The following is a 27,614-nucleotide window of genomic DNA, read 5'->3' as shown; positions in this document are numbered from 1 at the left end:
CCTTGCCTGAGTAGCTGAGTTAAAGTAAGGAGATAGGTTGCAATTTAGTCCAGATACCATGTCACATTGGAATAGAAAACCAGAGCTGGAACATAACCCAAGGCTTCTACAGAAGCAAAACATTTCCTGTGTCTGTGACACACAGTTATCTACAGCCAGAAAGGACTCAGAAAAACTGAATACTGAGTTCTTATCTTCCTTTCCACATCATGACTAAGTCTCTCAGCTATTTTCTCTGCCACAACAGACAGTTCCTTACCGTATCCTTTTAAGGGGTCAACTAGTTTTGTTATTTCATTCATGCAAAAAATAGGTTCGAAATCATGAGAGGAAGCAGATTCATCTCAGAGCCTCTGCCATTGTCTTTTGAAACATTAAAATCTGAGAGAATTCAGAACAAGGTTTGCTCATCAGGAAAGGTGAAAATGGTATATATATCCCCTTTGATTCTCTATTTTGGTGCCCTGATAAATAGCATTAACATTTTATTTTTATTTTGAATCCTTTTTTTTTTTTTTTTTTTTTTTAATATTATCATTATGAATCTATGACAACACTTCAAGATTTTCCTTTCTGGCTTTTTAGATTACTATTTCTGCTCCAAACTAAGTGACTCAGCCACATTGTTTCTGAAGTCTCCAAGGAGCTTTTGCAATTGCCTGTGTTCCCTTTGAGTGAACACCACAATCTCAACATGTTGGCCAATTTTCTTCTCTAGTTCTTCTCCAAAATAAACACTGACACTATTCTGTTTCTTAATATATTCGTCTTTTTTATCTAATTTGGTCTGTCTACACTTTAATTTAACTGTATGCATTGCTTAATTCCCTCCAGCACTTGAAATCTGAGCTGTTATTAAATTGTGGTCGGTACTTCTGTGTTAAATAGTCATTTCATTTCACCATAATACATGCAAAATAAGACATAAAATGCTACCGGATTTAGTTAAGAAATGAACCAGCCCCTCTATTTCTGAATTGTGTAAATGCAATAGTCAACACTACATGAAAATCCTATTCAACACTGCTCTTCCTAGCCTAATAGCTTAGTTACCTTTTCTGGCTTTTCTAGAACCACTTCATTATTCTTATTCACATGCCACTACATTTTTCCTCTAAATCTACTTTTCTTCTGGTTCTTCAGTGGCCTTCTGCACTGACTCTGTACTTGATTTATTTAAATCATTCATGTTCATCCCCTGTAACTAACTTCTATATGCCACAATAAACCAGGTCTTTATTTCAGATATTATGAAAACAATCACTGATAATATTATTACTTGCTATTAATACCACATGGTCAAACTCTAATTCAGTCTAATCCATTATCTCACCAAATTGATCATCCTTGTGCTAGATAAATCCCCTTGAGTGATAACAAGTGTATTCCCATGATCATAGTAATCATTCCTGGATTTACCAGACAGGTTTACAGGACTGGTTCCCCCTCCCAAAGTCAAGCCCAACTTGCTCAGCACAAATAAACATGCTCGTGATGTGATGCTTGAGTGGTTGTATAGTTCCTCCCAACTAAAGCAATGCTGGCCTAGACACTAACTATATCCTTGTTGAGACTACTCAGTGGTACACGTCTCTGTTTCTATTCCCAGAGAGCCAACTACCTTCACAGCTCCATTTCATCTCTTTCACTTTACCTCAGGGCTTTACACATCCAGCCATCACTACTGAATCTTTTAATGCCTCTCTAAGAGAGAGAGAGAAGAACCTCAAACAAGCTGCCAGTTATCTGTGGGAGGATCCACAAAGTGCTTTAATCCACCACAGGTGCAAAGATATCTTTACTGGCTCCATGGACACTCATCTTGAAACTGGAACATGGGTGGGAAAAAATGTTAGCTGGTGCATTGCAGTCCAGCATGGTTTGTTAGCTCTAGCATGGAGCACTCAACTCTTCCCCCTTTCAGCTAGCAAGAATCTTCAGTTTAGAGGCAAGGGGAAGACTTGCAGTTAGAGGGGTCAGAGCTGGGCCTCAGGACACTTATTCAGCTAGAGCTTCATGAACTGCCCTTTCTTAACCCTGTATCAATCACACCACAAGCTCCGCATCAGAAGACATCAATATAGAACTTTTCATTCCAAGTGAAACCTGTCTTACGTCCCTGTAGACTAGATGAGGTGCATAAACCAGAGATTGAAGGCAACCTCATGTCAGAAGTTCGTTAGAGTCCTGACTCAAGTCAGACAGCTGTCAGGAGTCAGGCTAAGAGGTTTTATAGTGCAGAGGGTCACAGATACCAGCAAGAAGATGCAGGAATCCATACTGTTGGAGTAGAGGCGCCCCATGACTCATTGTAACTTCTCTCAAAAGAAATTTCAGGTTCATAATTTGACTAGGTGGATCATTTTTCTTCTCAAAGTAAATGAAATACCAAAAGCCATCACTGATCACAAGCTCCAGCAAGATACATCAGTCTGGCTGCTTCTTTCTCTTAAGACCATCATTAAATTGTTTAGGATTTGAGCCAATATCCGCTGCAGTTGATGGGGATGTCCTGGTGACTCAGAGGGTTTTGGAGCAGTCCCCAGATGATAGCTGGGCTACTTGTTTTCATTCTGAAGTTTATTTACAGGAAAGTCTTTTTGTTTAAATGTTAATAAATGAGTTTAGAGAACCTATTTCATTGTAATTCAAAGTAGAGTAGACTTCAGAGTATTAAAAATTGCTTTGGCCTAGAAAACAAGCCTTTTGATAATAAACATCAGAGCACGAAATACTGCAGGATGGCCCAATCCAGATAATGAGTTAAGACCCTAATAGCATGAAAAAATACTCTTGGGTTTTTTCAAATTAATAAATACCAAATTGCTCTGACTTTCTTTTTAAGACTCCTCAGATTTAAAGGTTTCTCTAGAAAATGTAAGAACTATATATTGACTTATAAAGCAGCATGCAAAATAGACTCATACGCAAAATTGGAATTTTCACATGATCATCTGATTTCAGAAAAGAGACATGTCATGAAACACCCCAAAACTGAAAAAAGCCCCACACAAATTGGAAAATGCTACTCAGGCTGTTTTGAAACCACATGAACATTGTGAAGAAAGCAGTGCTAAGGGAGTTGTTATATACCACCTGCGGGATACTGGTTTGTATATAGACTTGGACCAAAATAATACAGAAAAAAAAAAGGCCAAGGTCAACCAAAAAATAAAACAAAAAAACTAAGAGTAAATAAAAGAGTTTACCTGGATCACTAAGAAAGTCATCTGAGTTGTTCCATGTCCTACCATCCAAATACAATGTGCCATTGGTAGAGTTAAACTGGGTGTAGTCCCTGACACACTTGTGTCGCAAGTTGCCCATAAAGAGCTGGAGGCCTATGAGGGCAAAGACACTCAAGCAGAAAACGGTCAGGATCATCACATCAGCAAGTTTCTTAACAGACTGGATAAGTGCACCTACAATGGTCTTCAGTCCTGGGGAAATAAAAGCCAAGAGTTTATAGACTTAGAGGCTGAAACAATATTTCAGTTTGCTACTTTTCATGAGAAACATCTGCATAGAAGGTAAAATCAGAAAGACTTCTAATACATTTGTAATTCAACAACAGAAACAAGAGACAAGTGGCTCCTGCGAACATTTAATTTGGCCTAATTTTGTTTAGACAAAGACTTTTGCTATTCCATTTAAATAAAAACTTCTTTAAAAGTGGAGGGAAAGAATCTGATGGAGTAACAGTGAGAAACAATATTAATTGTGGCTAAAGTAAATACAAAAGAAATCTTTTCAGGCAACTATAGCAAATATATCTATAAAAACAAAATCCCATTGGCTTTTGAGAAGATGAATTATTTTTAAATCACTCAGGTGATTCTGATAGCTTTATTCCTCATGTAAACAGAGGAAAAGGAGTGTGAGCGTTATTTATCATCTGATTATTTTATACACTTTAGCACCAAATCCTGCTCACTGTCCTTGTGTGATTAAAACCACTGCCTTCTCTTCATTTTCTTAGAGCAACAGGAATTTTGGCTTAAAATTAAGCCAAATGATATGGGCAGTCCAATAAACCCAGCAGAAAGTGTTTGAGTAAATTAACCTGAGAATCTGGCAATATCTGGGCAAGGCAAATCAGGCTATAATATGCTGCCAATGCGAATAAATGATCATTTTATAGAAAAGAATCTTTAGGTCACAGAAATTAGCCCCTTTGTGTAATTCCACTAGTATTTTGCCCTATAACACTAACTTCAGCTTATTATCCAATAAATATATGGATGATTCTGTTTTCTCAAAAGATATTGCTTCCTTTCAAAACATTCCTAGAGATCAGCATTATTTGAGGTGACTGAACACTATGCGAATATGATAAAACTGCTCTTTTCCAAAAAGAGCCCCTTTTCCATTTTCATGCTGTATTAGAAGATTAATATCAATTACACCCTGGTAGCAATTTTGCTGTTTATTTCTATTTCTATTTAATTAATACCAAATAAGTAGTAATCAGCGCTTCTGATAATCAGTGTCACCAGTATGGCAGCAATAAGAGAAATCGAATTAAATAGGAAAAAAGAAAAAGAAAATCCAAAGAGAAAACAGGGGGAACTTTCCTGGACAATACTCAGAAGCATGTTGATTTGCTCACTGAATACATCCATATACATTAGATCTTAATTCCCTGGAATTTGACCTCAAGAGTTAGGCGTCCACAAAGGCTGTATAGTGCTGTATAATTTAAAGTAATATAAAATCATATTTGAGGTGCTATAGGATGGTAAAACATGTTTTTGCTCTGGCTTAAAGGTCTGCTGATAGAGGCAAGGGAAATCATAGTTTCTTCGAAGAGAATGGGCTCTAGAATGGCCAATAGATCCAGCGGTCCCAGAATCCAACAGCCTAAAATGCCCAGGGCATTGGCTTTAGTTTAACCTGTAGATGTTATTAATGGTTATAGAGTGGCCATTCAAGTGACCAGGTGGTACTGAACATGGCATCAATGTTTCTCTCCAGAAACAGATTTACAAATGAGGCCAGCTCCTAGTCACACATCTAGATAAAGGCCTGGCTGAACTTCTTGAATTCATCTCAAAATTTGGCTACTTATTTTGATGCCTAAAAGATGCTGCTCTTCTGATAGTCTGGTTTTGGATGGACTTTATACCTGAAGTGAAACCAGCTTTAGTTGCAGCCCAGCTCCGAATGACTTCCTTGGGTCTCACTCAAATCCAGTAAGATTAGGGCAGCCTGATCTTAAAGTATTAAAAAATGGTGCAGGAAAGAAAATCTTATCATTTATACATTCAGCGGGATTTTTTGCTTCTTTATATTCTGAAATGTTTTGTATGAAACTCGTCTTTGGCTGTCCTTTGAACATATATACATGTTTCTTCATTGGAGCTGGTGCAACTTGGAAAGTCTGGCTGCAAAATGAGTCTTTTAAGGAAAAACAGCCAAGCCACAGATTCTTTCACCTGAGCTGAGACCCTGTACTTGTTTCACATAAGTACACTAGGACAGATCCCAAATACTCTGCCAGATACTCTGTATGTAACAAAAATCAAATTACATTGCAGATTCTTCTTTCCTCCCTAGGATACATTTAAAAATTAATCTTTCAAACTCCTACTCACATGAGCAAGGATAACAAGAGTCCTAATATGAATGGGGATAATATTAGGAAGCAGAACCTGCAAAATCCTAGTAACACGCAGAGGCCATCTGTTTTCACATTTAGGTCCAAATATTGCTAATTTCAAGGTCATTTCATGAAACATTTCTTTCTCCTATTTACTTAACTGGGATTTTAAATAGAATGTTAATGCTATATTATAATGTTACAAGTTCATTCCTTGCAGGTATCAAATACTTATTTTTTTGAGAGGGCTTTCTGCTTTGCTTTACATATATATACATGTACATATATTTGTATGTGTATGTGCATACACACACATATATACGGAGACAGAGAGAGCTCTGAATGGTTTACGAAAATATTCAGCAATACAACTGCTGTAATTAAAGATCACTTAATAATAGCTCTTACTCTGTCTTTGGGAGCTTTGTTGCATCTTTCCAGGGATATCATTTTGGGAGTGGTATGCTTTCAGACTAAGTGTATTTTTTCTCACACTTTGAAAAGAGAATGCACTGAGAAAGTTAAGCGACATGCATGGAGCCGCTTAACACAATTCATTGCCAAGTAATGTGCTTAAATCACCCCATTAATTTAAAATTTCTGGACTTGACAATTGAAAGAGCTAGGGGGAAATAAGGACCTCTTGCAAATGCTCTGCATTTCTCTGAATCAATCTCCATGTTTTGTAAAAGCAATGCTAGATGTATTCAAATTTAGTGCAATGTTAAATCTTCTGCATAAATAATCCTCCTCTGAAATAATGCCAATGAAAGCACTGCAATATAGCTTAATAGACAGTACTATTTATGGGGCATTAAAGGTATTTACTTAATTCTTGCAAGTCAAACATCAAACCAGGCAGCATGCAGCAAAAAATGAGGAGCCGATCCAAAGCCGAGTGAAGTCAACACCCATTAATGACAACGAGTCTGTAGATTACACCTTATGGAATAATCAATAGTCTTTTCCTAAATCACTGAATTCTTTCGGCACTTCTAGGCCAAATCCTGCTTGCCTGATATGAGCAATACCAGATCATCTAAAATCAGTGGAATGAAGGCTGTATAATTAACCTGACAGCTGCAGAAAACAAGAAGGATTTGGCCCTAACATTCCTGCTAATACCGGTAGAGGTTAACAGCTTTGAACATCAGAGGTTAATCAAATAAACCGTTTTCATATGCAAATCTGAAAGCATAGAAAATGCAAGCAACACCAAACAATGAGAAATGGCAAGATCCCACAACATCATCCATTCCTCCTATGAGATGTAAGAATATGTTAGCATAATTCAATATGGCATCCATACCAGATGTTGGCAATCACCTACAAGAACACCAGACACTGTCATGCACAGTCTGGAAAAGAGCAAGGAGAGAAAGCAAAAACAAAAACGGAGAGTGTGACTTGCACCATGATCCTCTGCCCTTAACCTAGCCCTTCTCCTGAACGTGTGCATTTCTTATATAAAAGTGGGAGTGACACAAATAGAGAGGAGTATTGATGAAAATATTTTGGATCTCACATGTGCAGCTAAAAGTTCAATATCGTGTTGACAAACCTGAATGATTCTCAGCATTTCTGTAGATCTTTCCATGAAAATGTGATTGTCAGGCTAGTCTCAAAGGAAGCCACCACCATGTCAAGCACGTCTCACCTCAGACCTAGCTACTTTCTGAGGAGGTGATTTGCCCACCTCCAAAAGGCTGGAATTTGTCTCTCTGGGGGGCACTTCAGTGAGATTCGAGCAGTGGGCAGCGGTCAATCTCCTCCACACAGCCTTAAATCTTGGGCTCCAAGCTCTGTTCTGGCTATCAGTAAAGTACTGGATAACATTCACAGTGCTATTTATAGCCTTTAGACTCACACTGGCTTAAACGGGAGCTGGATCAGGCCCCAAAGTGCCTTGGCCCAATTTTCTGTGAGGTCACCTTTTGCCTGTATCCTGTCATTTTCTGTGGGATGTTTGTGACGTGCAAGCTGTTCTAGAAAGAGCCGCAGAACCTGTCTGGATAAGGGCTCTTTACAAAATACTTACGATCATCATGGTCGGCATTTTGGTGGAGGGGTTGCCTCAGGTCTTTAAATTACCTAAGTTATTAGTTATCACTATATATATATATATATATATATATATATGGAGATAAACAATAATTTGGGACCCTCTATGGGAAAAAATCCTACTGACTCTGCTAGGGTATTGAGTAAGCTGTTAATGAGAGACAAATGAGTGATTTTATGGGGTTTTCCTACAGCTGACCAAGAATGCTGTGGTTCCCATCTAGATTAATAGAGCCTGAATCTGGTTGCCATGGCAATAGGCAAGATGCTAATTAATAAATAAAATCACTGGCAGTTAAGGGTTTTATGCTTGTGTACAGAAAATGTTACCTACTTCTAAGCACCTGAACATAAGGGACACACAAAGAAATTAAAACCACTTTTCTTTTAATGAGTCTGGAGGAGCATCTTGTAGTGCCAGACAAATACCCAGATACTGTATACAGCATGTTATACCTGATATCCTGGAGGGCTGGGAAGGATAGAGAGGCTGTTTAGTGCAGACAAGAGAAAAATTGAGGGGACACACGATGGTCTTCAGACACATTAAAGGCCGTTGTGAGCTACTGCCCTGACATCCTGCATGGTGGATGTAGGATGAAAAATAAGTATCATGTTGCATCTAGGGAGAGCCAGACTGGGTAGGAAGGTCTGGATTCAGAGATAGGACCCACAGGTGAGCAGTTCATGGCCTCAGGAGATGCTGGCAGCCAAATTTCTGACCAGGAAACACGTGGCTTTCAGGGAAATACTAAAGTTTCGATTGTGTTTTGACTTTGAATCCCTCCTCCTCAGGCACACCAAGGAAATGGGCTTCTTAGGAAGACATCCCTTAAGGATTTCTAGGAAAAGTTAGGCAATAAATTTCAGGCAGGTTTGAGTTATACCCAGTGCCACCTCGGGCCATGGGGCCAGACTCTTAAGGCTTTGGGTGGTCTTTTTAAGTCCTGTGTCCTCTAAATGTCCCTGGACCAACTTATGCACTGAAAGCCAGGCATGAAGAGTAGGTGAGATTTTTAAAAGCATTAATTGCAAGCTTTACTGACTCCCTCTGGAGTCAATAGTGAAACTCATTGATTTCAAGGGAAGCAGAAAGCCTTTGAAAACTGGCCTCTAAGTGCTTTGCTGGACCGAAGCCTTACACCACTGAGGCCTTGGCCCATTACTTTCGGTAAGCAATTTCACCAAGCATGCTGAGTCCAAGTATGTTTGTGCAAATATAACTACCTGATAGAAAAGCGTGATCAATTTTATAGAGGAAAAGCTTACATATTTGCCAAAGAGAAAATACATTTCAGGGTTCTGCCTCTAAGATACAACAGAGGAATTAATAAATTCCCCTCACTCTAGCTGTTCAACACAAAAATTTCAGCAAAGACATTAGTGCTCATCACCTTCACGCTTCTAAGTCTATCGTGGAATAATATTTTATTCCAGAATAAGTCCATGTTATCATTATAAATTTCGACTGAGCTCCAAATAGACACAGTATCATGCCCAATATCTTCTTTAAAATGTATGCCTAACTGAAAAATGAACCAAGCCCTCTGAAATTATCTGCTAACATAAAAAAAAGCTGTTTCACATGCAGCTATACTATCTTTAGTGATTTGTATCTCTCCACATCTGTAATTCAAGAATACTTAAGACACAGGTAATCTTGACAAAAGAAATCTAAGAATTAGATTTTCTATTAGCATATGCTCCTGCAGTTATGTCAGCAAGTAATTTAGTTAGTAGTACCTAAAAATGCAGTTATCGGAAAACTAATCACATATTCAATCACAGAGGAAAAAAAGGGGGAGGAATGTGAGTTACAATGTATCACACTAATAAATAATACACTTCTTTTTTTTTAACCAGCAAGTGGAACATGTAGGTGTTAACATCACTGGAAGGTTTGAATTTATTTTAAATAAAATTCTTCTGGATCTCTATGCTCCCTTTTTTTTTTTTCAGTACAAAACAGCTACAGTTTAGTGATGTAAAATATGGTTCAGCTCCAACTATGATAGAGAACATCAGAAAATGAATATATATAACTCAGCAAAATTGACAGGCTTTTCTTTAAAGAGTCTCTAGATCGAGACAAGATGGAAAGTGAAAGGTGTCCCCTGGAGACAGCTGTCCCTCCAAGTTAGTCTTCAAATCACTAGCAAAGGAAGCCAAGAAATTCTTCTTTTTTTATATACATTTCTGTGTAGCTGCTGCTATCCTACATGATCTGTAAATCCACACTCAACTTGCTGCCCATCTAAGCCTTTCCCAAGCAAAAAGTTTAACTGTGGAATCCAGTTATAGAAAATTTTTTAAAAATTCTCTCGCTAACTGATTATGTATATACACATATATATATATATATATTTCTGATTTCCAGAAATACCAGATATAATGCCTGCTCATCTTAAAGTACCCCTTCAGAGGTATATTTCTACATACACTTGCACTGAAAAGCACCTTGCTCTTTGAGTCATTTCACTGATTTCTGTTACTTTAATGTTGAAATGAGGGAGTAAAGACCTATATATATACACAGATATTTTCCTCACTCTTCTTAACAATCCATTCCAGAATTCCCAATTCCAGCTTAAAATCTTTATGAGCATTGGAGATGATTAGTTCTGATATACATCCCTAGAAGTTGTGGCATTTGTTTAGATTTATGTTGTAGGGCAGATGTTCCTAATTTGAAAGATGGAAAAAACCTTTCTAACCTTACATAGACGCATGTGAGATTCTGAGCAGTTTTCTCAATGTTTAGCATATTTTTCACCTGTGATTGCCAACATCTGTTCAGGATTATCATCGATAGGATCTACCATGCACGTTTTTTTGCTATCTTCTCTACCTTGCCATGCATGTTGAAGATGTTAAACACTGAGGCTGAATGAGACCTGTCTATAGATAACACTTGTCAAGGATATATATTAATACCATACAGCCAGTCCTAAGTGGACTCTTCTCTGCATAACTTAGTAAGTACCAAAAATGTTTATTATTTTATGAAACAGAAATATAAATCAGATCAAAAGTTATGAGAAAAAAAAAGTTTAATTCACTAACAGGCCTGTAGCAAAAACGCTATTTTTTTTTTTTTTTTTTTGCCAGGGGAAGACCTTTAAAATTATAAAAATGAGTTGCGAAATGCTAAATCTAGTAAAATCAATCATGAAACTTCTCCTGATCTCTTCAGGGTCAGAAATTAAACAATCTTTCTATATCTCATGCAAATGGATAATCACCAGACCAATTAGGCTATCTATGCTCTCAGTCTTGAGCAGGTATCAGCTCACAGCACAGATTTAGATCCCTCTATCAGTGTGCTCTGAAACTCTCAAACATTTTGAGGCCAATTAGCCTTCCCTTTTTAAAATCAATATCCATAGATTATATTAGAATTTTGTGACCATTTTCATAAGGTTCGTGCATGAGCACTTTATGGATGTGATTCATGATCTACTGTATACAAGCGTTTATACAGCAGAACTTTTTCACTGGGGTTGGTAAATTTGAGAGCACTCTCATTTCTTTTGCCAACAGAAAACAGTATTGGAAAACACATGAAAAATGCATTCTATTGACAGGTCACATTCCCTACATTTCTCCATTTCCTGATCAGTCATCTATAGTTAAGTCATTTGAATTTATTGTGTTTACTACTGGAAATGGCATGTAGGCTTTAACTGCAGCCGGAGTGTTTAACCTGATTTTCACCTGAAATGACTGAGATTGTTTTCAGCGCCCGAAGTACTCTGAACGTTCGTAAGGCTGAGACATTGCCCAGGTCCACAAATTCAGTTATGTATCTGTAACAAGGGAAAGTCACACACAGACAATGACAAAACACCAGCAAAAACAACAGTCAAGGGGACAAAGAGAGACAGAGAAAGAATCACTTGTAGCTGAGAGCCAATACATAAGGATCAGGGCTTCTTACCTGGGATAACTGAAATAGTTTTTAAAGCTCTCAATACCCTGAAAGTCCGAAGAGGTGAAACACTGCCTACATTCACAAATTCTCCTACATACCTGTAGAATTAAGTCACAGTTATTTGGAATTATACAGTAGAGACGTGTCTGAATGAAGAATGCATTCATACATAGCAGGAGTGAACGCATCTGAACGAAAGGTGCATCCACTTTTTGGCTGTTCATTGATGCCATTTCTCCTAGGCTTTCCATAGTATATATTATTTCAAAAGTTTCTTGAATTATTCAACTCGTCTAACAGGCATCAATTCTTTAAAATGGCCATGTGAACTTTGTTATCAGCAATAAATGCTAGAAACACTTTTAACATCATGTAGTTTTACAAAAATTCTTCACATCATTAAGAGTTATTTTGATTCTCTAACAAAATAACTATTTCTAATACTCAAGATATTTCATCATAACAGCTTCAACAAACTACACATAGGAAATATAGGGAGATATCGGTTCAAATATTTGTACTGGGCTATTTCATGTACAATGCTGTATTGTGTGGAATAGCAGACCTTGGTTTCAAGAGATACTTAAAATTTGATTTTGTTTTGTACATCAAATCCATGCCCTCTGGCTGCTTTTGAATGAATATAATTGCAATCCTACTACAGGCTGTTTATGATTAAAATACTAATCACAGCTCTTCACTACCTTGGCCATTTTGTCATCACAGAGACCTGTGCATCATCAGAGCAAAAAGTGCCCAGGTCAGTTACAGAACAAACCTGCTTTTGGCATTGCTTTCCAAAATTATTTCCTCCAAGAGAGCATACAGTAAACACCACAGTCACCACTAAATATATCTTTTGGACAAACCAAATCTTGGACCCTTTCATATTACTATTAAATTCACATATACTACTACAAACAGAGGCATTTGTTTTGTTAAGGACAAAACTCACCTGGTTATTTTACAAAGCCTGCTTAAGGCTCTGGGGGAGGAAAAACAAACATAATCTCGATATCTGCTAATCCAGATTATGGTCTGGAATAGTAATATTGCTTCTCCTCTTCATAGGGGAATCTGGGCAAAGAGATATGGCTATTTGCTAATTTCTCCCTAGGTTCACACAATTGTTCTCTCCCAAACTCTTCTGCAGCATGCAAGAATGACCAAAATAATTTTGGGAAAAGCAACAGTATGTTAATGTGGTTTTGCTGACTACAGACTTGTAAAAATGTGTTGCTAATATGTAAATAAACATATGAAAAATGCAACTGTTTGTTCACAATAGCCTTCTAAGATTTACTTCTGTCATTCTCAGATGAAACTGCAGGAGCTCAATTCCTCTCTATCAGGGAGTGAGAAGTAAACTGAATTCTACAAGTTCTGTTAGCCAGGAAAATGCCTATTGTATTTAACAGTTTTTGGCATCTGTTTCCTTTTGCAACCCAGAATTATAGCTATCACTGCCTTGCCTGTTTGGAAAGGGTTTGCTTGCCTGAGAAATGGTGATTGAAATGGGGACAGTTTCACAGCTTTCCCTGGTGCCATCCATGAGCACACCATGGCTGAAAAATGGTGTGCTAGCAAGGTATGGGAGAAAAGCCCTGGAAACACTGCTTATTCTCTTATGAGCTATCAAAAGCTACTCCCTAGCTGTCACCCATACAATCAGTGTGATTTCTGCTCAAAAGCAAGTGATGGTCATTCCACTATAACACCCACCAAAAAGCAAAAGAATCCAGTTGTCTTGTGGCTTAACACTCTAGGTTCAATTAAACCTCATGTCCCCTTATCAGGCCCCTCCAGCCCGTTTTGAACCCTCATAATGTCTTTATTTCCAGATGCGGAAATACCATGAGTATCACACTAGCTACAAGAAAAGATACAGCAGAGCTACCTGCATAATCAATTTTACTTTAAATTACTTGCAAATTGGATTTCTATGAAGGATAAACCATATCAGAAGAGAGTCCATTATCCAACCCTTTGTACTATCTGCTAGTTACATACTTGGCAAGCAGGATTCATTGTATGTATGAAGATCAAATTGCAATCATTTTTAACTCCTTCAAGGCTGTCTGTGAGCTCAAGGAACCATTTACAGCTGGCTAAACTAATAAATTCTTTCCCTTCCTTTCCACCTACACTCCTTAACTGTCTCAAAAACATATTTGATACAAAATGCTAATATAATATGGCTTAAAATACAAAACAACAGGAATGGATGCCAATTCTGAAGAATGTAGCCAATGGAGTAATTTGATTTTAAGAAGCTTTATTTTTCTCACTTGCAGCTCTGTTCTTGTATTTTAAGACCTTCTAAATAAGAAATGAAAAATCATTTGGACAGAAAATTGTAATATAGAGGGGAAATAAAATGCAGAGATTCAAATTCTTCATTAAAGCTTCAAGGAAGGCTTTATGAAGCGCTGGAGAACTGAGTTGCAATTCAATTTTAGTATAATCAGAATAACAAAAAGGTTTAATCCTAAAACCTCTGTGCACTAAATCCTAGTTCTCACCTTCAGGGAGTAAAATTCACCTCTGGGCAATTGCCTGATGCAAGGTCTGTGCAAACCTTCGCGTTTCCAGATCTCTAAGGCACAAACCTACAGGGACCGTCTGAGCAGAACCTAAAGCACTGACCACTGAGAGATGAGCTACAGTGGCAGTCGATGAGACACTCCAAGAGGACTTCTGCGAAGCAGAGTGGGGATACCCTCAGCTTCTCAGCTCAGGAGAGCAGCTGCCAAAAATGCTCAAATGCTCAAATTATTGCTTATCTTGTGCTTGTGTCTGTTCTTTCCTTTCGCCTTCTAGCCAAGTAGAAATCTATGCACAAAAATTCTCCTGGTCACGAGGAATTCAGATACCTGCAAACAAACCCCTTCATCACGTACTAACTCACAAGTGGTTGAGCTCTAGCACCCTGATTTTACTATCCCAAGGGCAGGCGTATATCAGACTTGTAACTCTTCGTATTTTGTTCTGTCTCTAAATATTGTGGAAGAATCGTATTTAGCACTTCTTGAGGGAAAGTTTGGCTCAGAAAAATACCTAGTGTGCACTTCCCTCCAAAAGCGCCTCCCTATCTGCCTTCTATTTTTTTTTAATTCTTTTCATAATGACCAGGAGTCATTTCAGCAGAATCCACAGGAATGTAGTAACAGATTTCAGGACCTGGCCTTAGGAATGGCTTTTATCCAAAGGTTATTAAAATAAACGTGCATCTCTCTGCTGAAGTCCACAGCAGTTTTGTGCATCTCTGTGCTCTTCCTCTGTGAAACACCGCTAAGATTATTAGTCCTACAAGCTCTCAGAGGGCTTCTACAGTCCCGGTGCCCAGTTCCACATATGGAGACCTGAGCTGGTGCCATAAACTTCTATCATGAGTGCGAGGAAATGGTGTCTTCCAGGCACCTCTGTTGGCTTCCACTTCAAGATGACACAAGGTGTGCTCTTGAAGGGCTTTTCTCTCTTCTGTCCAGAGAATCCGGACTTTTAGCTCAGCAGGAAATCCTGACACTGTCAGACACCTGCATTTGGCCAGAGCCTGTGCTGATCCCATGTTACCCACAAGCACTGACCGACACCTCCCCTACCCAGTGTATTTTTAGCCATATGGATGTCCCAGTTCCATCAGCTCTTTCACAGCACCAGAACCCCAAACGTCCTGTCTGAACTCTAATAGTCTAGGTAAACTAAATAGCTAGAAGGAAATATCATGTTAGGGCCATATTTCTGTTCCCAAGATATGAAGCAAGTTTCAGAAGCCTTCAAATTCATTCCTTATAGAGGTGAAGTATTAATGATTTTCAGGATGAAAAAGGTTTGTGAAGTCAAGTTTAGCCTTGAGATGACTGCAAACCCTGAAGTACAGTTGTATCCTATGCTCCTCCCTGTGAGGCTTCCACTTGCCACTGCTCAGATACATCTTGCAACTTCTCACTCCCTTTTGAAAGTCTCATTATATGGTCGTATTCCAGTACATTTCTTAGATGAATGTCAGCGTGGTACAGTCTTTTTTTCTATCAATTACTAACTAAAATTTGTTTATTAATGCACAGTTGATCCACAATGAGTCAGGCTAATTGTTATTTTATGTGTTCAAAAGTGAGACCAAATCTTAAATGGAGCACCAGAGGGGCTTTGGTGGTATTATGGGTGGATAGGGTATAAATAGGGATTCCGATACAGGAGTAATAAAGTCACATACTCTCTAATCAAGGTCTTGCAGCCCACTTAATGAACTCTCCTAAACCTACATTACACATCCAAGTATTATTACAAACATTTTACAAGCAACTCTAGTGGAGCACAGAAAGATTAGATAGTTTCTCCAAAATACTCTAGAGAATTGAGAGATCTGGAACAGAATTGAAACTTTCTGACTTCTTGCTCTAAAACCACACAGGAAAACAAAGTCCATGCTAATGTACTTCAGCATTTTCTCATTTTCAAGCAATTCTTTAAGATATTCTGCTTTTCATCCCAGTCTTGAAAAATATAATGGAGTGTTACTTACGCCATAACAATAACACTGAAATCCAGCCAGTTCCATGGATCTCGAAGGAAGGTGAATTCTGTCATGCAAAATCCTCTCGCCAATATTTTTATCAATGACTCAAAAGTGTAAATGCCAGTGAAAGTGTACCTGGGGAATAAAGTGGCCAAGATAAGCAAAAACATTAGCAGTTAATGTAAGCCATGGCAGAAGCTCACTCAGCTTAATTACGTTGGTCCCAACATAATTGTGTGTGGCCCTCTTCGCATTTTGTTGGGGTTGCTCATAAGCATTGCATTGACCTATCCATGAGCAGCTTCATGTGTGGACCAAGAAACTTATAAGAAATGGGAAAGTGCTCATGACAGCCACAGAATGAAACTAGGCTGCTGGATGTGCAGGAAATTCTCACTCATTTAAGTCAAGTTTGAATACTATGTTGATAAGCTACAATATGGGACTTTCAAAGCACTGACTGTAATAGTGAAAAAGTAATGAATTACGCAGCAATCCTTCTGATTTCCTTGTGATTTAAATGATTAAATCCTTGTGATTTAATGGAAAATGTTAATTCCATTCATACCTCTCAGCCCTTCCTGTTCAGGCCATTTCAAGGGGCAGCAGTTTAATAATTGGTGCAACTTGTTTTTATCAACTATTTTTGTAAATTCCCCTATACTTCACTATCTGTGGTAAATCACATTGGTTTCAGAATGGAGCAATAATAAAATGGCCTCACTAAAAATCAGGAAATCAATGCACATATCCCCAATACTCTATGTACTAATTTCAACCTGCCTGATAGTAAGAAAGACATAAGGGAGATTTTTGTTTGTTTCTTTTCTATAGTAGAGTAAGTTATTGCCAGTAGCTTCTTTATTGTGAATAATATTGGATAGAACACACATCTTGAATTTTGCAATAAGGATGATACCCATAATAAAATCTGGCAAATTCTCTGTGGAGAGCAGCAATGCATTGAGTTCTACCATTCAGACATACACAGTTCTCCAAACACCATCAGAGACATTCTTCAGCGCACACATCACCTCTTTTTTGTATGTTTGTACCTGAGACAGTTAAATCATTGGGACTATACATTCTAGGCCATATCTTATTATAAATATAGATGCTTAGTATCTATCACTGGCTTTTCCCACTGCTTTTTCCCAAAGGAAGATGCAGTGGATATCACAGCAGAGTTCTCTTCTTGTGTATCTGCCACAAAGAAAACAGTTAAAAGCTCATACAGCAAAGATTTCATAAGATGCAATGCTACGAATTTCACCAGAAATACTGTCTTGAGTTTCCTGTTTAGTCATTAAGTAACATTAAATAATATTAACCATAATGGTGCCATCAGTAAAACTCCTCATAACTGCTTGGGTTCCTATCTGGCAAATCACAAGGTGTAAGCAATTAAAGGTGTCAATATACTGAAGAACTTCATTGAGCAAAAAAAAAAAAGGAATTATCCATTCCGCGACTCCGTGATTTTCTCTTTAGCTGTATTCCTTTGGTCACACTTACAGGTACTGATCACTCTCTTGCCTTTGTGTCACCCAGTAGAGGTAGTTAAACATATATAAGACCTCAGTATTTTTTGTCATAATCTGCACATAGCAGAATTGTGGGGTTTTTTCATGTGTGCACCTATGGAGCTAGAATGTTTCTCACACTTCCTTTTTGACTGTACACCTGAACACTACCTTGTATACAATTATTTACAGCTCCTATTTAGTTCTGCTTTCATATCACAAATATAGGTCAACCAATTGACAGTCTCTCTGAGCATGTGTATTCAGTAATACATGCAGAAAACACATGCAAAAACTGAAAAAAAAATACTTAACGGTACATAAGCTCATTAAAGTGATAAAATACTTGTATTTATTCAGCATGTCAGATGGTTTAATTGATTGTATAATCATTGTCGAATTCTAAATGGATGGGGCAAAGTCCTCTAGCAACAGAAGAGCTTCTTTAACAGGAGAAGTTTCTGGGGGAGGGGAGAGTTTAACTCTTTTAGTGGGTAAGTTCATTTGTTTTTTTGTTGTTGTTGCTGTTGTTTTTCAAAATTATTCTGTTTTTAAAAGAAGAGGTAGGACAAATATCTATACCGTACCTTTTCTAAGGCTTTGAGTCACTGGAACAAAATGAATTAAAGTTATCATTTCCAAATCCAATATTAATTAAAATTCAATATTGATTAATTTGAATTAAAGTTCACCGTGTTATTTTGCTCCTCAAAGCACCTGCTTTGATTTTGTTCTCTGAATTTGAGGAGGAAAAGCTGAGAGGTATGAGTGGAAGCAGGAGAAGGGGAAACATGAAAGGCAGAAGGCTTCCCCCATGCTGCACGATTCTGATTTCTGCTCTTTCTTGCATGTCTTGTCCAGGGCACTGACAACAATATCCATATTTTCTTTGCCTAAAGAATGACTCTGATATTTTCCTGAAGAACATTTGAATTCCCAAATGGAGACCCAGTGACCCAATCTCACACAGATGAAAAGTCCATGTTGAAGCTGCATGTCATGGCTATGCTACTGTGTGACAGTTGCCAGCAAGAGAAGGACAACATTGGGGAAAAGGACAGTCACAGACATACTTGAGGGCAGTATACTATACAGAGACACATGAAACACCCTGGGATTAAGACATTATTGTGATCAGAAGTATTTGGTTCAGTCCTGTCTATAATTAGTAATTTATGGCCTAGAAGATGTACCCTGCCTTATCTTATGAAACTTAAAATAAGGGCATTTTGCTGGTCTCCTTACCATCCTGAGCAGACCAACCACCAGGCTCTGGAGCAGCAGATGGCTGTGTTTATCATATGTCAGTCAAAAATTAAAAGTGTGTTCTGATTGGTTCAATGAGCCAAAATAATTGTTTAATGCACTGTAGGTTGATAAGTGTGTGCATCTGGTACCTATTTCTAAAAGGAATATTTTAAAGCAACTTAAAGAAATGAAATGGACTTTTTAAAGCTTAATACCCCTTTTAAAATTGATCTTTATATAGGAAATCTTGATAATTTCTCTGAGGATTTGGAAAGCTAGAGAGGTCTTGATAAAGGTGTTCTAAAATAATTTTCTCAAATAATTTTGCACTTGCTCACAAAGTATCTCTGCTACTGATTAGAGAGGAACACTCCTCATTATGTGCTCAGTCTAAATGGAACTTCTGCTTTTGGTAATTTTTAGTTTAAGAAAATAAACTTAAGGTCCATCAGCTTATTCTAAGGTGTCTACTGCTTTAGATCTCTTGCATGGGAACTGTGGGAGGCCAGTTTGAAGTGCAACTCTGATCATACATGGTTTCATTCAGATGTAGCATAGCAAATGCTTTGCTCATATTTTAGCAATAAATATGAGCTTGGTAGAGACTTAAAAATGTTAATTTACTTACTAAGGGAGTTTTCACAGGCGACAAACACCTGGCAAAACATTTTGTCAGGACAACTACTATGCTCAGTATTACTGGAAAGAAATCAGACAACATCAAACAAGATGAAAAAAAAACAAAAAAGAATGTCACAAATAGCAGAGGAAGGACAACATAAGGGCAGGGCAGCTTTGTACCAGCAAAGATACTTACTCAACGTATTTATTCCACGGCGGAGTCTCTGATTGTGCCATGAACACACAATTAGTTAAAATAGTGCACATAATAAACATACTGAACAATGTAAATAAGTGAATTAAGGAAAACCACATCTGCTAGAAGACTTCATAAATTTTAATCATTTCACACAAGATATGACAGCTCTTTCATAATTTGCAAGATACTTAAAAACTACCATAGTCGCTTGTTTGCAAGTGTGTCAGGGAACAGGTAATTATGAAAATACAGAAGAGCTGAGATACTCTTCCCTGTTTTTTTTTTTTTTTTTTTTTTTTCGGTTGCCTACATCTTTTATGCATACTTCCCACAGTAAACAAATGCACCGACTGTGCAGTTTTCTGGAAATACAATACCCCAAACTTACAGCTGTATTGGTCAGATGACATTATGCATAGGTGCACAACTTTGTGTGAAAAGAGGGATTAGTATCATTTAAGTATTTAAGGAAAACCCGGGTCTGCACATTCCTGTTTTATTTTGCATCCTGAAGCATTTCTCAGGCAACAGGCAAGTTGTAAATATGATCTTTCTAATCTATCTAGGGGGCTTTAGGTCTTGCTCTAGGTATACAGTTTCACCAAAAGCTAATATGAGTTTCAGAGCACTAATTTTCAAGTTTGATCTGCAAATTCTGTTGGCAAATATACAGCCTTAGTCTGCTGCAAAACTGACCACCTCAGCTGAGGCACCAGTTTTCTAACTGATGGCTCAAACTGACATCATAAGTGTATGGTCTGTGTACTTAGCCACTAAGCAGAGGCCGTAAGGCAAGGAGCACCCTAAATCAAAATCCTGAAACTGAAAACATAGTTCACTGAACAACTCTCCTGAAAGAACATGTCACTTCCTTTAAAAAAAAAGAAAGAAAAAAACATGATGGGATCATCTCGTGGAAATAACAGATCCCATGTTATTGGGAAACATTTAAGCAACAAGTTTAAAGGGACAGAAGTTAAGGTAAAGGAAAAAAAACTACTATTCAGTCAATAGGATGTAACCCTTGTCAAGGAAATACAGCAGAATACAAATGTGGTTTTCTTTTGTCTTGTTCAGTAAAAATGATACATTTTATTTTATCTCTGTTTAGATCTTATTGGTGGGTTTTTGTTTGTTGATTTGTTTGTTTTTGAGACTAGTGAATGGATAATGTTGGTTGTTTTAAGGATTTTTGTCCTGAAATGTTTGTATGAAAAGTGTCATTTTGTAGAGTCAAAACCTCTGTTGAATACAGCATGGAACATTTTCTGATGTGCCACACAAGCAACCACCAAGTTAAATTGGTAGTAACCAACCTACATATTCCCTGGTGCCATTGCAGAAACCAGTAATTGAACTCAAAGGGACTGCTCATCTCACAAACATTTTCCACTTCTGGGGCCTACACCTCCTATGGAATAACTCTGAAGGATATGTGATATCTAATTTCTTTTTCTTAATTCAGCCCAAGATGGGTTTATAAAACTATTTATCATCTGGTCTATCTGCTTAATATGATTAGTTATGACTTATAGTTAGCCTAGAAAATGTTGGATTACTTTTTCAACCACAATGAAAATCCTATGAAAGCAACAGTAGTAACAACAGAGTGATATCTGAAGACCATACCAGACAAGGACTATCCTTCAATTCGAACCTATGCAAGGAAACTCCTCTATAATCACCTATCTTAGGATCACTAGTCTGGTTAATATATTCTTGCTTCCTTGCAGTATAGGCTGAATCTAGCAGCTTTCCTAAAGGCTCTTAAGCAGATGCCACAATCTTCTCAGGTGAAGTCCCACGAGAATAATCAGGAGGACTCAAGGTGGTAATGTAAGTGTTCAGGCTGGGGCCATCAAATGCTCTACAAATTTAAACTGATATTCATCAGAAAGATCTACATGACAAAAAATATAAAGGGAAGAAATATTTCAGCTCGTTTCAGGCTGAAGTTAGAGGTTTATGTAAGAAGCAAGAAAAAATGGAGATTCCTACAGAATTAATATTTGCAGTCCTGAAAATTAATGCAATTGTTTGCATAAGCAGTCTGTCAAAAATGACGGCAGTTGTCTACTCAGAAAGGACAGAGTGAGCGAAGAAGATGATATTGAAATAACCTATTTTAAGGCCTTTGCCTATAACATAACTTAGAATTACTATTAATTCTAAATTTTGAAAACATATTAGTCCATGAGTTAACACAGAGTACACACATGGCTAACACATTCCAATGAGGAGTCTGACTACAGACCACAAATCTAAAATACTACACCCCTCATTAGGGTTTTTAATACAATAAATCGAAAGTAAAACTTTTGTTTTATAGGATATTCCCAAACTGAAATTACAGAATGGCATTTTAAGTAGTCTATATAAGGAAGTCCTAAAAACTATAAATTGTCTTCTAGTATAAAGTCATCAATTCAAACATAACATACTTCTATTTTAGATTTTATTATGATGGATAATGGTTAATTAGCAGACTGGATACTAGCAGCTGTTTAAGTGATCATAGCCAAATTAGATATAATATGGGCAGGCAAAGGTTAGTCCCAATCAATAATAGATATTACAAATGATTTACAAGGACTCATTTTTCCTTAAAGAGTAAAATGTGTCAAATCACACGGTAGATTCTTGCATTTTTGCAAGCAGAAAACACGAAAAAAAGTAAATCTTTAAAAAGAAAAATTTTCAATGAGCAAGAATTCATAATTATAGAGTCAAGGAGGGTAATTTTTGAGCAACGGCCATCCTGGATCTGTGGCAAATTGAGCAGAATATACAATAACTAGGAAAGGCAATTGCTATATATCCTGCAAAGGACAGCAAACTGCTTGGAGAAACCAAGAACACCACAGAACAGCCCATGGCTCATATGCTATATGAAATAAGGGGGAGTCTTTAAAGCAAAAGACATAAATGAATGCTTAGCAGTGGTTTAATCTTATTAATAGGTGGAGATGGTAAAATAGTTAATGATGCAGAAGACAAAGACCATTCAAGAATTTTGTTTTGTATTTGATATGGAACAAATAGTTCCACCACCACGCACCCAATGTCTCCCATAATTGAACTGGACCATGGTCTTGCTCAGGCGGCCACCTAAACCATGGTTCTGCCATGAGACCTGCTAATTTTCATTTGCAGGAGGTTGTCAGCCTATAGATATCCTTTCCCTTCAAAGGGCTTATCTCTAACTGACTGGACTAACCTTACTTACAGGCTCTGCCCTGTCTGATGTTTCAGAAGAAAAACTCTACATAAGCTGCTTAACCAAGAAATGTGATCCCCAGTTTCTGTATAGGATGATTTTAACTCTGTCCTCTCTGTTCTATTCTGTTGGCCTTCAAGGTACATTCAACAACTGGCAATGGAAATACAGCATCCGCTAAAGAAGTTGCTTTGGACACTTACGTGACAGTTAATGCTCTTTTGGTTTGTGCCTCAGGAGAAAATAAAGATTGCTTGATTACACTCATGCAAAACAGTAAATCTAGTTCCCAAGTTCATGTCTGTGATATTATCTGCTTGAGTACTTGCCAATTCAAGCTCCTTTCTGCCCGAGATATTGACTTCCTACTCAGCCAATTGGCCTTTGTGTTCCAGGTTGCTGTGAAAGGCCTTTATTGACTGAAAACAACACACTGCCTAATGCAGGGACTTTGCTGCTGTCTTATTGTGCCGGGATGCTGCCTCCTGCCTGTGCTTGCCGAAGGCTGAGCTGTGAGGTTGTCTGACATTATCAACACAAGTTGATAACTTGGGTCTTTCTGGAACTAAAACGCTGTTAGCTTCGCGGCCTTCCACTTCAGAGATTTTATGCTCCTTATCTAACCATATTTTTGTGCCTGACATGTCTTTGAAATTCGCTCCTCTGTGTGCCTTGTGCTTGGAGGTAACGTGATAAGGACTTCTTGCCCTCTTATCTCTCGGTTGACTGACACCAAGGGCGTGTAGTTCCTGTGCACTGCACATACTTGTGACCTCTTGCCTTCACGAGCAGCTGCAGAAGTGAGCAGTAAGACAGAACAGGCCTTTGCAGCTGGAGCCAATATTTATCCATATACACTTTTTGCTGAGAAGCTCAGTTGTCAAATTCTTCCCTGAGTCATACCCATGAAAATCCATCTACCTCAATTAGCTTCAGCGAGGATGTTGTGATGTAACTGTACCTAATAAACACTGCCTGGCCCTGTGTATACAGCAGCACAGATGTACCTTTATGCACAAACAAATGTCACCACAAAATTCTATGGTGTATTCTTAGAAACCATAAAAACATCTTCGCTGATACTTCTTATTCCTTTTTACATATAATTGTTGTTACTAGGAGCCTCACCTGTGTTTCCTCTTGTTAGGATATATATATTCTCATATCGCTTTTTTTTTTTTTTCCCATTGCATTCAGAACTACAGGGAATCTTTTCTTTCTTTTTTCCCCTAAATTTGATAATAAGCCAATGATTCTAAGATGCTAGTATTTATTAGCGCTCTCTGATAGACATGGGAATTGCAGCTGTGGAATTTCTATCACTAAAATGTCAAAAAACCATCACAGCTGCAGGTGCACTGTAGAAAAAGCAGACTGTGTTTTTAATAATGTTCATACAAAGCTGGACATTTGGCTCAGTTTGATCTTTCAGAGATGTGTGACTAAATCAGAATAAAATGTCTCTGCGGACATATTTAAAAAACAAAGCAACCCTCACTACCACCTGAGTTACACCCATGTATTACTTCAGAACTAGAGCAAGGTGAAATCAGGAATTGCTCTTCTGCTGAAAGGTGCTCTGTGCCAACAGCTGTGCCAACAGCTTGAAATTAAATAAATTAACAATACAACAAAGTTTTCTTTTTAAATATTCTGTTTCAAGACAACACCAAAAATTAATTCTGAGGTGGTTCAAAATAGAACTGCATATGCACATGGTGGTACAGGGTCTCATAGGAAAGGTAGCCATAGGAAAGCATCCTATGACAAAGTTGTCCATCAGAGGACATCTCCCAGGATGGACTTCAGCCACTTGCTGCTTCTGATTTACCATGCTCAATTCACTCCACTGTCTCTTTGCTGATTATGATCTTACAAACCTAAGTAATTCACTAAACTCTCTAGTGCAGTTCACCTATCTGATGGCAATAGTACAAATTAATTACATTCACACCTCATTTAACAATATAAAACGGACCAAAAAGCCAAGCACATATCTGTTATAAGAGCAAACAAGTGCAACAAAATTTTAAAACTGCTTATTGAAGTCAACTGATTTCATATTTCCACTGATCTGTGTTTAAAAATAATATAAAGCACACTAGGAGGGAAATCAACAGAAAGGATATGAATGTACCAAAATTTTAATTGCTGTTCTTCTGATTGTATGGAAAGGGCTAAGTATATACAAGGCAGGAGTGGCACTAAATCGAAAGATTGTCTTCCCTTTGTTCAGTACTATAAATGTCTGGAAAACAAAATAGGAAATGAGAACATTCAGTATTTGCATTAACACTCAGCTTTTCCCAGCCCACTTCCCAATGGGAAACACCTGACAGCCTCTCCAATTTCTTCCCCACTCCCTCCTTGACCCCCAAACTCATTTTAATTCCATGAAGTTTCTTCCAAGATACTCCCCGTGGAACAACTGCAATATCGCAACCATTTTACTCTTTCACTGCTTACAGGATCTCCTGCCATCATCTCCATCATGAGGCTGGGGAGGGAGAGGACTCACCTTTAAAAGAGGACTTGGAAACTAAAATGTGGAGGAGGGATTTTCACACCACTTTTCTTCCCAGGTATCAGCAATCCTATTATTTTGTTACCTTGATCATCCTGTTGCTCTCAGCCTTTTTTTTTTTTTTAACTTAGCTTTTTTTTTCCCAACTTATTTAATGGTTAGTTGGATGCTTGACCAATTTATAGGGCCTTGAAGATGCCCAATGATGCACAGATGAGCTAAGAGTCACTTGGAGCCAGGATCAGGCCACTCCATAAGTCCATAGGTAACTCTCAGTAATTCTGCTACTTGCCTATCCTGCACCTAAAACCTTTACAACACAAAAAAATGCAAATCCATATTCTGCTGCTACTGCCTGAGAATAACAGGAACAGCATGGCCATAGATGTTTTTAAATTAATCCCTTCCAGATAAGTAATCTGTTTCTGTTTGCCCGCTTAACTTTTATTTTGTAGTCATTACCTCTGCTTCCACACTTTTTGTTTGTTTGGTTGTTTTTTTTTTTTTTAAAAAAAAAAGGCATTGTGATTGTATCAACCCATTGTTTACAGAAAATTGCATACTCCCAAATCAAGAACATCACTACCTGAAAGAACTGGAAGCAGTCTAGAAATATGTTGTGCTTCCAAGCTTTATTGTGTCCTCCTCCATGTTGCAAAATGTTTGGAATGGGGGGAACAAATTGTGGTAAGCAAGCCAGGTGGCTCTGGACTGAAACTGTTTGTGGTTCTCTGGCCTTTGTCCGGTCTACACATGATGGACACCAGGTGATACTCGCTGTAGGATGCAGCACACCCTTCTGCAAAGGGCAGCACATACTACAAACCTTTGGTCATCTCCAATAGTGATGGAGTTCAACCAGCCCTGGCAGGAAAGGAGCTGTTGCCCTCCAGGAGCAGTCAGGCAGGTGCCTTTTACCCGTGTGCAGAGTCTAGTGCCAGACTCAAGTCAACCAGAAGCGCTTAACATTAAGGGGCTTGAGTGATAAACAGACCTGTGAAGAGTCAAGTCTCATAAAGACAGCAAGATATGGTTGATAAAACCCTTCATTTAACTCAGCTACTGTGCTGCTCTTGTCAGACACTGTATATTCATACTCAGTGTTATCTGAAAACACCCAAGTCTTAATTACACTGTTTACTCTGCTGCTCTGCTATTTAGGTACTTCTTGAGAACCCTGCTCATGACAAAATTCTCATCCTTAAACTGGAAAAAAATACTTTCACTGGCTGAGGAGAGACAAGAAACAGAGTTCTCAAAACAGTAAAATATTCTATGTTTTAGCAAATGCAAAGAAGACTGTCGTCATAAGGTGCTCACCTTACGATCATTGTAGAAAGGGTCAAGGTCCTCCAGGGGTTCTCCAATGAGCTCTGGAGGCACAGTCCCATAGATATCGGGCAGCTTCTTGCAGGCTTGTAAGTCAAACTGAGGCTGAGGTTTCTCTTCTTCACCCAGCTGCTCTCTGTATTCCTGCTTAGCATTCCTTGCAAGCTTCTCCGCGATGCGTTTCTCAATTGCAGCCAAAGATTCAGGCGTGAACCGGTGGAAGCTGTTAGTACCCGGTGGTAACAAGAAGTCAGCCATCTTTTCATCCTGCTTTGTCTATACTGGCCTTTGCTCCTAGTAGTGGAAATAACTGGAACAAAAAAGACCGAAGATAAGTCACAGGAACAAAGCAAGAAGGGGAGAGCCAAGAGGAAGAAAAAACAAATAAATAAATAACATGTAGGTTATCAGAAAACTCTTCATCAAATATTATGTGGTAAGTACATCATCAGGAAAAAGAGAAATGATTTAAATTGTAGTTTAAATTAGGAACAATTCTATAATCAGGCTTTGTAGATGTACTGTGGAGTATTCACAAATGCATGAGTAACTTAGCAGACTAAGTCCCATTTTAAAAGTAACTTAGATTCATACAAGCTTAAGTTTTGTCAAAAGTGACAGGGATTTGGATTCCTAACTCATTTTTTAAAATGCAGCTCTGGGAGTGGATGAACAATGTGCCTAAGTGACTGCAGGGAAGATTTAAATCAGCTGATCTCAGGCCACATGATGCAAACTCTAAAAATGCCCCAGCTGTTCTATTCCAAATATAAAGAGTGAAAGGTCAAGTTCAGACTCTTATATCTCATCGAACTTCTTAATAATCTCTGTCTTGGGCTTCAG

The 27,614-nt window shown here is 38.0% G+C and overlaps 1 protein-coding gene across 3 annotated transcripts in view; it reads right to left on the bottom strand.

Moving 5' to 3' along the window:
• LOC104578150 (sodium channel protein type 5 subunit alpha) overlaps positions 1–27,075 on the bottom strand; it is a 160,270-nt gene extending 133,195 nt beyond the window's left edge. For 2 of the 3 annotated variants that reach the window (XM_088534772.1, XM_088534773.1), the window contains exons 1-6: positions 26,763–27,075; positions 25,048–25,166; positions 19,699–19,788; positions 16,117–16,245; positions 11,375–11,466; positions 3,210–3,440 (exon numbers count right to left, since the gene is read on the bottom strand). In XM_088534772.1, the coding sequence (XP_088390898.1) occupies positions 3,210–3,440; positions 11,375–11,466; positions 16,117–16,245; positions 19,699–19,788; positions 25,048–25,166; positions 26,763–27,029 (928 nt within the window). In that variant the 5' untranslated portion in view covers positions 27,030–27,075. Of the gene's footprint in view, positions 1–3,209; positions 3,441–11,374; positions 11,467–16,116; positions 16,246–19,698; positions 19,818–25,047; positions 25,167–26,762 lie in introns of all 3 variants that reach the window. The other variant, XM_088534771.1, reaches the window with a different exon arrangement.
• Positions 27,076–27,614: the final 539 nt, after the last annotated feature.

The sequence above is a fragment of the Tinamus guttatus genome, unplaced genomic scaffold (genome assembly GCF_059628265.1).
Source record: "Tinamus guttatus ecotype Peru unplaced genomic scaffold, ASM5962826v1 Tinamus_guttatus_pri_ptg000599l, whole genome shotgun sequence".
NCBI classification, from domain to species: domain Eukaryota; kingdom Metazoa; phylum Chordata; class Aves; order Tinamiformes; family Tinamidae; genus Tinamus; species Tinamus guttatus.
Note: the sequence above shows the minus strand (reverse complement) of the source record. Positions and strands in the feature narration are given on the sequence as shown.